General features: G+C 44.7%; 1 protein-coding gene across 1 annotated transcript in view; it reads left to right on the forward strand.

The window, feature by feature from the left end:
* Positions 1 to 6632: 6632 nt before the first annotated feature.
* LOC119168638 (AB hydrolase superfamily protein YfhM) overlaps positions 6633 to 15892 on the forward strand; it is a 36958-nt gene continuing 27698 nt past the window's right edge. Inside the window, exons 1-2 of the mRNA XM_037420033.2 lie at positions 6633 to 6744; positions 13214 to 13449. Coding sequence (XP_037275930.2) covers positions 13258 to 13449 — 192 coding nt within the window. The 5' untranslated portion in view covers positions 6633 to 6744; positions 13214 to 13257. The remainder of the gene's footprint in view (positions 6745 to 13213; positions 13450 to 15892) is intronic.

The raw sequence follows: 15892 nt of genomic DNA on the forward strand, positions 1-15892 counted from the left end.
GTACGCTCAAGTTTACTATAACACTGAAGCCGATACTCGGAGACAAATAAGAAATTTTCTAGTGTCCCTCCTCATGACACACCAGAGCAATAGAGTCACATTAGAATGGGCGCAAAATAGGTTGGACTTCTCAAAGTAGTTGATATTATTTAAAATACAGGGAGCAAACGCAGTTACGGTATGCTGAGTCCTCGTCTCTGCTTGTGCCTATTTATTTATTACGCTTCGAGGGAAACACATTTAGCTCGAGCAGCATATCTGTATTTTTGTTTTTTTAACCGGCGTTGTGTGTTTGAACAGCCTGAACTTGATTTTACCAGCAATTTCTTTACAGCAGTTTCCTCCTTCCGTTTTGACACCCCGTTGTTTCCGAACAATAGCTAATCATGCAGGACATTTCTTTCTTTCATAAAGTGCACAGGTGTTCCACGATGGATGAAGAGTGCGCCCACGAGTACATGTTCTCGCAGAAATGTAGGAAACAAGATACCTGGTTTGAGCAGCAGTTCATTTCTTAATTACCCATATTAATCTGAATAGCCGCAAGCACCAATAGTTTTGTGTACTAATTTTATTCCAGCCATGCATATTTTACTGTTAACATAGATATTGTAAGACAACGTTTTTTGCTGCAAGACACTTCTTTTACTTGCCGAGCCTATGCCCCACAACACAGGTCAGACTGATGATGATGAGTATGTACATATGACAAGATAAGGCGCATGAATATTGCTCATACTTATCCCCCCCCCCCCCTACGCTTGAGCGGCCAGCCCGGACGCGTCTTAGACGAAAACGGAACGTCGAACGAATGGCTTCAGACGCGATACGTGGACAATCTCCGAACCACGACAGCTACGATCCGAAGAAAGGTCGCTTGGAGAGACACGGTAGTTCACTGGTGACGTTTGTTCGTTGATTGTATAGGGTCCAGTGAAGCATGACTGAAATTTATTGCACAATCCTGGAGTACGAATGGGTGACCAAAGCAACACTTCATCCCCCAGACTCAAGGAGACGTCGCGATGAGAGCTGTCGTAGCGTTGCTTGCGATCTTGCTCATTGGCTTCTGTATTAAGGCGAGCCCGTTGCCGACATTCCTCGAGCCTTGTGATGAACTGCTCTGATACGGTTGCCGAGGAGTCAGTTGGAACATTTAGAAAAGAGACGTCGATGGTAAATGTCGGTGTACGGCCGTACACGAGGTATAAAGGCAAGTAGGCAGTAGTTCTATGAACAGCGGTGTTATGGGAAAACGTCAGAAAAGGCAAAATCGTATCCCAGTTGTCGTGGCTTGGTGCGATGTACATCGATAGCATGTCTGTTAGTGTACGATGAAATCTCTCTGTCAGCCCATTAGTTGGGGGGTGGTAGGCTGACGTCGTCTTATGTACTATACAACAGGTTGTGAGCAGGATTTCGATTATGGTGGACAGGAACGTCTTGCCGCGATCACTCAGGAGGACGCGACGTGCACCGTGACGCAATACAATGGCCTTGAGAAAGAAGTCTGCGACGTCTGAAGCAGAACTTGTGCGTTGTGCAGTAGTCTCTGTGTACCGTGTCAGGTGATCAACAGCAGTCACAATCCAACGATTACCTGCTGGCGTGATGGGGAGAGGTCCTAGTTGGCCTATGCCAACGATGGCGAAAGGTGTCTCGGGACACGGGATAGTTTGCAGAAGGCCAGCAGGAGACGAAGTTGGTCGCTTCCGCCGTTGACACAGATGGCAAGATGCAACGTACTTGGCCACAAAAGTAGAGATGCCAGGCCAGAACAAACGTTTTCTGATGCGGCTTTGTGTTTTGTGAAATCCCAAAAGGCCTGCACATGGGTCGTCGTGAAAGGCTTCAAGGACTTTGTGACGTAGAGAACGCGGAAGTACTGGAACCCAGCGGTGTCTATCAGTAGTGTAAACGTAACGATGGAGCACATTGTTATCGAGCTTATATTGCCGTAGTTGTTGCTGTGGTCGTCTAGCCACATGACCGTAGGCTGACTGCGCAGACGGTGACCTGACCGGAGCTCCAAGGATGGTTGGTAGTCGAAGATAACGAAAAAGTGCTGCAGGGAGAGGACCAGGGGACCGGAAAGCACTCTCCACCACTTGTAAGGCAACGTTTTTGCTGCAAGACACTTCTTTTACTTGCTGAGCCTCTGCCCCACAATACAGGTCAGACTGATGATGATGAGTATGTACATATGACAAGATGACGGGCATGAATAATGCTCACAATATAATAAATATTAGGCAGGACTTCTTTACAGCTTATATTAAAATAAAATTACGTCTAATGTATGTTTACTCACCCAGCGTGCGTGTAAACATAATGGAAAACAAGGCGATATTCGCACATTATTCTTCTGTCGACGAAAATCTAATAACTACAGAGAGGAGTCTTTAGCCGTTAGAGATATACTGTCCTAGCCGTCAACCACCGTAGTATGTATTTTTATAGACCAGTCAAGTGCAGGATTTTTCAGACACTGTTTATTACGTTTAAAGGATTATTGCACTTTGCAAAGTCATTGACTATACGTGTATTTAGTTGTTTAGATGACGTGCCAATTCACTTGTGGCACTGCTGTTGCGATGCATTCAGGGTAAGCATAATTTAGGTGCATTTGGCTGCAATTGCTAGACAGCAATATCCAACAAATATTTTTCGCTTTCTTTCCTTAGGCACCCTCATTGAGGTCACTAAGTACTTCCGCTCTGTAAACGAGAGTGAATAACTCTACAAATGATGCTACCGCACGATCAACATGGCCACGTTCCTCTTCTGGGGACAAAAAGACGCGTTCATCACGTCTCTCTTTGCGATATTCAAGCAAGAATCTACTACACGGGGGCGGCCCACTGGCTACAGCGAGAGTGCTCCGACGAAGTTACCGGTCGCATCAGGGAGTTGGCACTCACTGGAAAAAATGAGGTTTCAACAAATGCGGCACCTAAAAAATAAGACGTGGGAAACTGTGCAGAGTGGATACGCCGGGTAAAAGGAGCAGGCTGGCCGAACGTCCATTTCTTCCACGGAACGCCTCTCTACCAACTTTAGATTTGCAATAAACAACTCCTTCATACGCACTTGGCATGTTCGTGTTCGTGTAGTTTCTTCTAGGGGCGAAGCTTCTGAAGCCATGGTTCTGTCCATCCCTTGTGTCTCATTTCGGTACGCGACGTCCTCGTTTTATGACTTACTCAGCAAGTGCGAACGAACAGACAGACAGACAGACAGACAGACAGACAGACAGACAGACAGACAGACAGACAGACAGACAGACAGACAGACAGACAGACAGACAGACAGAGCGACGGATGGACAGAAGGACGATTCACAATTTATCGATAACACCCACTTTATCTTCGGCCCACTGGCCATTATTCACTCCATGAATATGCTGTATTCTTTTTCAAGATCGAGTTGTCACCATGGCACTCGATTAAGACCTGACCACAGTCCACGTTGCAGCGCATCACTTTTTGAAGTGGCGACGTGCCCTCTTTGTAAGGAGAGACACGACACGCAGCATCTCCTGGCCACGTCAAAAAGTCGCGCGCTGACACGCTGGGAGGCGTACGTGTGGTCGCGCATTTAGTGAGATGTGTCGGCAGTAACGGAACTGTGCTTTTTTCTTCTCTTTTCCTCTTTCAATGCCACTTCGTTTAGTGAGATTTGATGCGCCTCCTGCATTGTGGTTTTATTTGCGGCAAAAAGCTAGCTAGAAGATGTTATAAAAGAAAAGTGCTTTTAGGGGTGCAGCTCCTTAAGGCGTGGGTCTGTCAATCCTCGGCGCAAGTATGTAGCCACCTCTAGTTTAGTTCTTGCATTGTTTACTAGATGGCGTGGCTACCTCTAGTTTAGTTATTCGATTGTTTACTAGATGGCGAAAAGCGTTGTAATATATCCGTTTTCTGTTGGTGTGCGCTCGGAGTGGCTCGATGGATAAGGGCGCAGAGCGGTGAGTGCGCAAGGCGGTGGCAGCTTAGTTCTACGATTGTTGACTGGATGGCCGGGAGCTTTGTGATAAAATACGTTCGCTGTTAGCGCGCGCTCGGAGTTGCCCGATGGATAAGGCCGCAGAGCGGCGGCAGTGCGTGCTCGCAGACAGAATCCCTATGTGCCAGACCGCTAGGCAGAAGCGCCGCCAAGATCCTGCCGTACGAGAGCGGGAGGCCGAAGCGTGTCGTCTGGCTGCGCGACGCCGCCGCAAAAATCCCAGCGTTCGAGAACGAGGGGCCCCAGCGTCACGACAACGGCGCGAGCACCCTGCCGTACATATATACACACAGTGTTTCTCACGTCTTTCTTGATGATGCAGTGGACGAACTTTCACTGAGCCGTCACGGTTTTACCTATGATTTCCCCTCAGGAAGTTCGTCCACTCATCATAATTCACCCTGTGGATATGCTGTGAATTTTTGGGAATGCGCTTCAGGTGTGACGAATGCAGTATATGTCAATGATGCTTGAACTACCATTAATTCATTGTGACCACGTGTTCGCCGCCAATAAACCTTATCTATAAGCCCATTGTCGATAATGACGAAACGTCAACCTGTTGCACTGCACTCGAATGGCAAACTTAAAGAACGCGTGGACATTCAGGAATAATTAGGTCAGTACAACTTACTCTAGAGACTCTATGTAATGGGAAAACCAACTAACTCCTTGCCCTATATTGGCATATTTATCTATATACATATGAATGTTTCTTCGTTTATTGTTCTTGTGCAGATAACGTATATTCGCTGTTTCTTATGTTTTTCATCCTCTAGTCATTAAACTTTGGTATAACCAAGTATCAGTAGATTGTATTCCTGCGTGTCTACTTAGTGACGATCAATAAGGCTAGGCCACAGAACTGCCGTTGTGCATTTGTATATAACAGCGGCGATTAATCCGCTGCCACAACGGAAGTTTGCTAGTTTTCATTAGTTATCTCTTGTTGTGATAGCATATGTGGGAGAAGTGGAGGACACGGTTTGCAAACGGCGTTGTGACTACTGGCATGGTCTGCAGAAGGTGAGGTGACCACGAATGGTGCGTAGACTGACAACAGAGCCGTCACTTTGAGCAGCATCAGCTTTCATCGTATCTTTGTTTAGTTCTCAACACGGTACACTAGGAGCGCAAAGGTAAGCAAGACAGCTTAAGCTGATGCTGACTAAATGTGTTCTACTCACACCCATCTGCCTGCGCACGGGTAACCTCAAGCATTACTGAGTAATGGTGGGCGAAATAATTTCATATAATAACACGTGGCGACAATTGAAAAAGAACCGGTGAGTGACTCCTATTTTTAAATCTGTCTCTGCAACATATACGACTGTGCAGCGTACTTTAATACCTGTAGTAAGGTTGCTTGTTTTTGAAATCATAAAATTTACGAGGTAACGTGATACATAGGCCTATACAGACGGGGGTGGGTGAACTAAGAAGTCTCGGAAAGAGCATTTGGGTGACGAACTGTTCGCGAATGATAGCTAAGTGAAAATATTTTTTCGATTTCATCACCATCATCAACATCAGCCTGACTACGTCCACTGCAGGACAAAGGCTTCTCCCATGTTCCGCCCGTTAACCCAGTCCTGTGCTTGCTGCTGCCAATTTATACCGGCAAACTTCTTAATTTCATATGCCCACCTAACCTTCTGTCTCCCCCTGACCCGCTTGCCTTCTCTAGGAATCCAGTTAGTTACCCTTAACGACCAGCGGTTATCCTGTCTACGCGCTACATGCCGGGCCCAAGTCCTTTTCTTCTTCTTGATTTCAGCTATGATATCCTTAACCCCCTTTTGTTCCCTAATCCACTCTGCTCCCTTCTTGTCTCTTAAAGTTACACTTTAAGAGACAAGACCCCGCGGTGGTCTAGTGGCTAAGGTACTCGGCTGCTGACCCGCAGGTCGCGGGTTCAAATCCCGGCTGCAGCGGCTGCATTTCCGATCGACGCGGAAATGTTGTAGGCCTGTGTACTCAGATGTGGGTGCACGTTAAAGAACCCCAGGTGGTCGAAATTTCCGGAGCCCTCCACTACGGCGTCTCTCATAATCATATGGTGGTTTTGGGACGTTAAACTCCACATATCGATCAAAGTTACACCTACCCCTTTCTTTTCAATGCTTGCTGCGTCGTCCTCAATTTAAGCTGAAACCTCTTTGTAAATCTCCATGTTTCTGCTCCGTACCTAAGTACCGGCAAGATACAGCTGTTATATACCTTCCTCTTGAGGGATAGCGGCAATCTACCTGTCATAATTTAAATGTGCTTGCCAAATGTGCTCCACCCCATTCTTATTCTTCTAGCTACTTCAATCACGTGGTTCGGCTCCGCGGTAATTACCTGCCCTAAGTAGACATACTCTTCTACAATTTACTACGGTTTACTTATACCCGAATGAATTACAGAACCACCATCCCTTATAGCTTTGCCATCCTTTTGTTGGATTGCTTGAAAGGAATCTACAGCAAAGCTACCACGCTATTCTAATCGAATAAAAAGACTGCCTACGAGCGAAATCTTTAAAGCTGCGCTTTCACCTTATTCCACGAAGTAGAGAGAGCCATTGTGAGACTGACACTTCGGAAGAGAGCCCCAAAGTGCGTATCTGCGAACAATGCTCCGCATCACCGCAATCCATAGTGAGCAACTTAAAGGCGGTGTCAAATGCACCTGGCTGTTGATTTTCAGTGTTTGCGTTCACCGAGGGCATTATTCAGTGCGTGTAAAGCTTAAACACACGTAAGTATTGCTAGTTCAAATTTTCTTTTGTGTGTGTCTGCTTATATTGAAGAAATATATATATTGGCCGAAAATTTTCTACTGATGATACGTGGCGCCCCATAGAATAAGCTCATGTTATCGCCGTTCGTTCAAAAAGAACCATTACAGGTTTTTCCTCACAGAATAAGCTTAGAGCATTAGAGATTTTTCAGCACACAATAAGTTAACGTTATCGCCGTTCGTTCAGAATCATTAGAGCCGACGACAAGCGCCAATGTCCCTATTAACTGATGAGTGCTTAACGTTTAGAAGAACATAAATCAGAGCTAGTTTGTAAGTAAAGACATAACAAAAGCAGAAGCTCGCGGATTTCTGTTTTCTTCTTCTGTGTCCATGTTCGCACACCTACGCTCTTTCGTATCATCATCATCATCATCATCATCATCATCATCATCATCATCATCATCATCAGCCTGACTACGTCCACTGCAGGACAAAGGCCTCTCCCATGTTCCGCCAGTTAACCCAGTCCTGTGCTTTCTGCTGCCAATTTATACCCGCAAACTTCTTATCTTGTCTGCCCACCTAACCTTCTGTCTCCCCCTAACCCGCTTCCCTTCTCGGGGAATCCAGTTAGTTACCCTTAATGACCAGCGGTTATCCTGTCTACGCGCTACATGCCCGACCCATGTCCATTTCCTCTTCTTTATTTCAACTATGATATCCTTAACCCCCGTTTGTCCCCTAATCCACTCTGCTCTCTTCTTGTCTCTTAAGGTTACACCTACCATTTTCTTTCTATTGCTCGCTGCGTCGTCCTCAATTTAAGCTGAACCCTCTTTGTAAGTCTCCAGGTTTTTGCTCCGTAGCTAAGTACCGGCAAGATACAGCTGTTATATACCTTCCTCTTGAGGGATAGTGGCAATCTACCTGTCATAATTTGAGAGTGATTGCCGAATGTACTCCACTCCATTCTTATTCTTCTAGTTACTTCAATCTCGTGGTTAGGCTCTGTGGTTATCACCTGCCCTAAGTAGACATAGTCTTTTACAACTTCAAGTGCACTATTACCTATCTCGAAGCGCTGCTCCTTTCAGAGGTTGTTGTACATTACTTTCGTTTTCTGCAGATTAATTTTAAGACCCACATTCCTGCTCTCCTTGTCTAACTCCGTAATCATGAGTTGCAATTCGTCCCCTGAGTTACTCAGCAATGCAATGTCATCGGCGAAGCGCAGGTTACTAAGGTATTTCCCATTAACTCGTATCCCTAACTGTTCCCATTCTAGGCTTCTGAAAACCTCCTGTAAGCACGCGGTAAATAGCGTTGGGGAGATTGTGTCCCCCTGCCTTACGCCCTTCTTGATTGGAATTCTGTTGCTTTCTTTATGAAGCACTATGGTAGCAGTTTATCCCCTGTAGAATTCTTCCAGAATGTTTATATACACTTCATCTACGCCCTGATTCCGCAGTGTCTGCATGATGGCTGATATTTCTACTGAATCAAACGCCTTCTCGTAATCTATGAAGGCTATGTATAGTGGTTGGTTATACTCTGAGCATCTCTCTATTACCTGATTGATAGTATGAATGTGGTCAATTGTTGAGTAGCCTGTTCGAAATCCTGCTTGTTCCTTTAGGTGATTGAATTCTAATGTTTTCTTTACTCTGTTAGCAATTACCTTTGTAAATAGCTTGTATACTACAGAGAGCAAGCTGATCGGCCGGTAATTCTTCAAGTCCTTGTCATCTCCCTTCTTATGTATTAAGATGATGTTAGCGTTCTTCCAAGACTCTGGTACCCTTCCCGTCAGGAGACATCTCGTAAACAGGGTGGTTAGTTTTTCTAACACAATCTGTCCTCCATCTTTCAGCAGATCTCATGTTACCTGATCCTCACCAGCAGCTTTGCCTCTTTGCATGCTCTTTAAAGCTTTTCTGACTTCTTCTATCATTACTGGTGGGGTGTCATCTGGGTTACTGCTAGTTCTTATAGTATTAAGGTCGTGGTTGCCTCGGCTACTGTAAAGATCTCTGTAAAACTCCTCCGCTATTTTAACTATCCTATCCATATTGGTAGTTATTTTGCCTTCTTTGTCCCTTAGTGCATACATCCGACTTTTGCCTATCCCAAGTTTCCTCTTCACTGCTTTGACGCTTCCTCCGTTTTTCAGAGCGTGTTCAATTCTCTCCATGTTATACCTTCTTACGTCGCATACTCTACGCCTATTAATCAACTTTGAAAGCTCTGCCAGTTCTATTTTGTCTGTTGTACTTGACGCTTTCATGCTTTGACGCTTCTTAATTAGGTTCTTCGTTTCCTGGGAAAGCTTGCCAGTGTTCTGTCTAACTACCCTGCCTCCAACTTTCACTGCACACTCCTTAATGATACTTGTTAGATTATCATTCATTGTATCTACGCTAAGGTTGGTTTCCTCACTAAGAGTCGAGTACCTGTTCTGCCGCGACACTCTGAATTCCTGTACTTTCCCTCTCAGTGATAGCTCATTGATTGGCTTCTTGCGTATCAGTTTCTGTCGTTCCTTCTTCAAGTCTAGGCGAATTCGAGACCGTACCATTATATGGTCACTGCATCGTACCTTGCCAACCACTTCCACATCCTGCACGATTCCTGGGTTTTCAGTCATTATAAAGTCTATTTCGTTCTTATTTTCGCCATTAGGGCTCCTCCATGTCGTAACGAATGGGTTAATCCAAACACTATAAAATTTCATGTGCCTGAGAAAGAGAGAAAGAGAGAGAGAGGAGAAGCTACTTTATTTTTAAGACAAGTCCCGCAAATCCTTGGAGGATTTGGGTGAACATCCCTGCCAATAGATCCAGGTCATGAGCCCTTGAGCTATGGCGGCTTGGAATAAGAGTAGCAGTAGGAGCACGGGCGTGAGCTATGCGTTATTATTGCGATAGGAATTATATAGACACTCGCTGCTGGATTTCGCCGCCAGCGTTGACGTCATGCACCCTATACATATACGTGTTTATATATATGAAAGTGCAAGAAAATAATCTAAAAAAACTCCGGCACTTGGAATCGAACGTGGGACCTCCGCGTTGTGAATGGGAGGCACCAACCACTGAGCCACCAAGGAATAACTCTCGCGCGCTCGTACGATAAGCTATTTATATTTACCACTTACCCTGTGGGCGGACATCTCGGAGAGGGGGGGGGCGAGACTACCGTGTTTTTAGCATTATCAGCAAGATGGCGCAATGAGCGCGTGGCCGCTCTCTCACGCGTACATTGGCCCACGGAGAGGAGGGGAGTGGTGAACGATCTCTCGCGCGCCCTGATCTCGCGGTGAGGAAAATCATACATCTTGGCGGTCGTTGGTCTATGAAGCCTGCGATTGATTGGTATAAAAAAGAAATAGAACATCTAATTGCTTACACGTACACTTCAGCACGTCTGCCAGATTAAAAAGCGGTGTTAAGTACATTAGCGGGCGTGGATATGACTTTTCTCTGCCTTCTTTTTTGCCACTTGGCGCAGTTTCAGATGACATGCAGTGTTTATGTCGCACTAAAATGACCCTGTTGTAGTTAAGGGGTGCACAAAGGTCATTAGAATTGTTGCGCAGGCTCCATTCACGAAAAGGGCGCGCTTTTCACGAAGTAACAACTGAGATGCTTGTTCGCGTTCATGTGTACTTTTGAGTACCTTTCATGCGTTATTTGTGCGTGAAAAACGCGAGGCACGTTTACATCTGCTTGCATTCTGCGCGTGACCTTCCAATTTTTCGCTGTCACGTTCATTGCTTCGTCTTTGCAGCAAAGCTGAGGCTTTTTTTACGGAGGGGTGTAGCATGGCTATGTTGGACTCATAACTTTTGTGTTTTGCATATATAACAACTAAGTATTCATTCTTATGGCAAGCACATACACAAGAGAACGTCTCAGTTAGGACATGTAGGATATTTCGTGACCTCATTATTTCACATCTCAATGTACAAAAACAAGAAAACATGAACTGAACAGACCAAGATGGTGGCGCCTATTTGTCTGACTTAAAATAGTCCATGGAGCCTGGGATTATTAGCATAAAAAATAAATGGAACATCTAATCATTTACACGTACACTTGAGCACATCTGCCAGATTAGCAAGCGGTGTTACGTAATTGGCGGTTGCGGATATGACTTTTCTCTGCCGTATTTTTCGCCACTTGGCACAGTTTCAGATGACATGCAGTGTTTCTGTTGCATCGCTTTCTTCCCTTTTGTAGTAGCCCCGCCAACCCTAGCGGTCCAGTTCTTATGGTGGTCCACCGCTGACCCATAGGTCACGGAATTCAATCTGATGCCATGAAAGCAGCGTTTTTGATGGCGCCGATATTGCTTGAGAAGCGTGAGCTGCCTGTATAGGCGGACGTTAAACAACCAGCGGTTATCGAGATTTGAGAGGCCTCCACAACGGCGACTTTTATAACAATATGCTGGTTTGAGACGTGAAACCCCAGCTCTTTTTATAGTATATGTGCAGCAGCTGGTTGCAGATTCACTGTGAACACCAGAAACATAGAACTGTGGACCTCAGATTGGCAAGGTACCTGAAAAAAAAAACAATGAGGACAGTGCTTCAGTCTCTGTTTCAGACATTTCTTGTGATTGTCGGCACACATAAAAAAATTGTACGATCAGTTCGTACCCAAGATGAAGGATGTTCTATGTCCTGCTTTTGCAAGCCTTCCGCAGACCCCAGGACTCGACTGTTTAATTTGGAACGTTATTAGCTGAAAAACCTAAGTCCAGCACAATCTACTGTCACGATCAGGACTGTTGTATATTGGTCTGTTTGGTTTCGGTTCCACGATCACTGCCGCAGGTGGCGCCAGTGTTGTTTATGTATACAAGCGTGCGCAAGTCGGAATAAAGAGGCTTTTGTTCCGATGGGTACTCAAGTTGTCTAGTCGTTGATTACCCGCGGCACACGCCGCCACTACAAGAACGTTCATGGCAAGCAGTGGTGTTGTTAGCCTGGCGTGCATTCTCGGTATGCTCACTTCTTTCTATCATTCATCACTTTATCGCTCCATACTGTTTTCTGATTTGGTATAGTAAACCGGAAAAGCATTAGGTTCATGCTCCAGCCTTTCTATCATTGTCCTCTTTTTCAATTCCTCTCCTTGTGACAACGACTAGTTATAAAAAAATTACACATGACAAGTATGCGATAATATATGTCGGCAATCTTATGAGCAAATGATCGAAGCAGTGAAACTCTGAAGACTGCTGAAGTGTGCCGTGCACACACAGCTCACTGTAAAAAATGTCTTGTGCAAAGTACATGTTTGTTGCCTCGTGTACTGCGCCTTGCATTGAGGAGATACAAGTTCATGATGTGGGTAATACACATGCAGTATTCAATGATATCCTTTCACTCAGAGACAACAGTGTCGTTTGGCGAAGCGCGCTATAACCAGCCGCGCTTTTTATTGAGGGGTTGATAGTGCGCGAAGTCTTACACGAGCTATTCCAGCATGAGAGACACTAAGGTCATTATTCTGCTGGGTGGCCAAGTGAGAACTTGTAAGGGGTCTGCGCATGTTACCTTTGTACGTACAAACTACTAAGGCTTTCCAGCATATGTTGGAGACATATCTTCGCAAGGTGCTTGTTTGAGTGGGTGTTCCATTGAACGACTAAATATCACAAACTTAAGAGAATGCGACCCACTCAAAGGGAGACAAGAAAATGCAACACACTCAAAGGCAAGCACTTGTGTCTGTCGCTCTCTCTTGTCTCTCGTATCTGAAGTTTGCGCTGTTTTGGAGTTCTATTACAGCCTGTGTTTATGACGCATATGTGAGAGCTCGGATCTATTGTGCTACAACAGCTCGGTTTTATTGCTTCAAAATTTATTGCTTAGGTTGTTTCCTCAATTTTGTTTTTTACTTTTGTGGAGCAATTTTTATGAAGCTTTAACCGCTCCACAATGATTTTGGTATTACCTTTTTGTTTAGTTTTGTGGGTGCTGATGCTTGAAGTAAATACTTCACACCTATTATTTTCCTGTTTCGCTCCTCGTGGTACTTCTAGCGCATTGGGCATAAATAAAAAGCCTGTACTCATGTTAACTAACGCAAAAAGCGCATGAGAGCGTCGAATGTTCCCAGTTTAATTTATTGTGAAAAAGTGGGCTTTTGTGTTTTGAGGTCTTGTGCCATATCGACGATGCTGCAGTTGAAACATTGTTTTAAAGCGATAGATGCCACGAAAGAAGAATGGGACGCAATTCGAAGGGTCAACTAGAAATGTGTATCTTTTGAAATAATGTTTCGTTTTAAACGAGTGAGCTGCGTAACCCAGCCTTGAGGTCGTAGTGTGGCTATGTAAAGAGAAAGTCGTTAGGCTGTATAAGTAAAACTACTGTACCAAGGCACTGTGCATTCTGAGACGCTATGAGAACGCTAGAATGTAATTATTACACTGTACACAAGTCGCCATAACCACCGTTCAAATCTATTTTCAGCCTTCCTCTAAGAGAAGAGAATTAGCGCATCACGATTCTCCAAAATGGCGTTGCCTCCAGCTGTTGCGAAGCTGATGATCCTTGCAATCGGGACGAGCATGTGGATCTGGATGGAGGCGTACGTCAAGGTTCAAGTGGCACTTCACGGTACAGCAATACTTGAACCCCACCGGAGGAGTGAACCACCAGAGTTAAAGGCTATTGAATTTGGGCAGCATGCAATTGCGAACGTGAACGTACGTTGTATATACTTCTTCTTGGTATGAGCGGATCTCGGTACAGGAAACGATTTAGGATACCCAATATTGATTGAAATCAAGCTAGGAGTGGCCTTCCTAATAAGCCTATATTATGGCTGTGTAGACACTGGTCCTCTTTGAGCATTTAGACCAGTTGCCAATAGCACAAAACACAAAAGTCGCCACCTCTTGTAACTCGAAAACTCATTTCAGAGTTGCAGCCGCTAGTGCTATATCTTACTTTCGCCACGCTAATCCTTCCCACATTGTTGTCTGCTTTAAAGCGATTTTTGCGTCATGCTTTGATATCTTGCTTTTCGTTCGTGATCATTCTCCTTTGTACAAGGAAAAAATAAATATCATAAAAGAGTTTCATGTGAAAACACGTCCAAGCACAATTCATTTTATCACCGTAAACGGGATGACAGGCTTATCTGAAATTGTAATCGTTCACGAAGTAAACTGCGAAAACATGAAAGAAAGCTGTTTTTAACTAAGCGCAAGTCGCTGGATGAGAGTTTGGTAAACTGTGTAGCAGGCACAATGGAACAGTAAGATCCTGCATTACATTGCTCTTCTTTCTATGACTGCATTTCTCAAGAGCTAGAAAACAAACGGTTGCCACGGGTTTTTGAGTAAGGGCAGCACTATAAATTATTCTGGTTCACTGAATAATGTTTTGCCAGCAGCACAGAATAACTATTATTATTAAAGCCGATAGCGTATTCTGGCTCACAGCGCGAGAGACCCGCACTTGGACTAGAGAAATGGACACGGTACAGCGCTGTAACACGCCTTTTTTTTTAAGTCCATGTCCAGGTGTCTCGCGCTGTTAGCCACGATGAATCTTTATCAACTAGCTCAGTTTTATATCTAGCTTAGTGTCTAATGTAGTTAAGAGAACTAAGCTAAATAAGGGAAGCTCTGTTATGAAGAACACTTGAGCAGTGTGAGGCATATAAGCGTTTAACGTGCTCTGTTGCTTCAAAATAATCCAAACGCTAATTAATCAAGACCAACACCTTCCTTGAATGCGTCTCGACAATGAGAAGTCCATTGAAGTTCCTCCAAACATACCTAGTAAGGGTCAGGTGTACACTAACTTATGCATCGTGAGTACCTTAGTGGTGGCTCCCTGCCGTTTGCAAGATCGTTGACAGTAGATAATAGCTTGTCAATAGGTAACGCTAGTCTGGGAAGAAACTGTGAACTAGCGATAATTCGGTGTGAATTGCTGTCGCGCTGATGAAAGTAGGAGATGTATTATGCTAATGCTGTTTGTTACGTTTTAGATAAACACAATGTTTATAAAGAAGTCACAGCTTTGCCACAAAGGCGATGCAATGAACGCGATAGCAACAAATTGGAAGGTCATACACAAAATGGTAAGTATATCGAAGCGTTCTCCGCGTTCGTAATTCACAAATAACACACGAAAGGTACTCACAGGTATTGATGAACGCGAATAAGCGTCCCAGCTGTTATTTGCTGCGTCTGAAAAGCGCGCTCTTTTCGCAAGCGAAGACTGTGCAGTGATCGCAGTGACCTTTGTGCGCCCTGTAACTGCAACAAAATCGTTCCGGCGAAACCCAAAGGCCAACCAAGACGTATGATCCTCCCCACCGTGAGATAAGGGCACGCGATCGAGCGTCCTCACCCTCCTCTCCGCGGGGCAAAGTACGCATGGGAAATGAGAGCGTGGCTACGCTCGTGACGACGTTGTGGATGGATGGATGGATGGATATGGCTGTACCCTTTAGATCGGGCGGTGGCTAGCGCAACCAAGCCGTAATACTTAATGAATCCAAAACTATATTTGTTTTTTTCCCTTAAAAAGTGAGTTTGAGGATTCGTACTTTGCAGTGAAGAGTTTAATTTTCACTCGTGCATTGACTTTAGCCACCAATCAGATAACCGCCTTCTAGTAAAGTCTACTTGTTTAAATCCATTTTTCCCTCCCGGTCCCTAAACCCGAGTGCTTTGAAAAACTCTGCGCCATCATCCGGAACTATAGGGTAAAGTCCTTTACAGAACATTATCAAGTGTTCGGCAGTTTCTTATTCCTCTCCACACGCACTGCATACTGTGTCTACCCCTTCGTATTTGGCCCGATATGTCTTGGTTCGCAGTACTCCCGTCCTTGCCTCAAACAGTAGAGAACTACCCCGAGTATTATCATAGATCCTTTTCTTGGCAATTTCCTGCTTAAAAGTTCGATAGATCTCTAGTGCGGACTTCTTAATCATGCCAATTTTCCACATGTCAGTCTCCGTTGCCTTCACTTTCTTCTTAACCGATAGTTCTTTTTGGTTTGGCCACCTGCTGTTTTCTAAGTATTTACCAGTCAACTTCCTTGTTCGCTTCCTCCATTTTGTATCGACATTCTTCAAGTACAAGTAGCTGAAAACCTTTCTAGCCCAACGCTCTTTCCCCATTTCTC

This window comes from Rhipicephalus microplus, chromosome 6, assembly GCF_043290135.1.
Source record: "Rhipicephalus microplus isolate Deutch F79 chromosome 6, USDA_Rmic, whole genome shotgun sequence".
Classification (NCBI taxonomy): domain Eukaryota; kingdom Metazoa; phylum Arthropoda; class Arachnida; order Ixodida; family Ixodidae; genus Rhipicephalus; species Rhipicephalus microplus.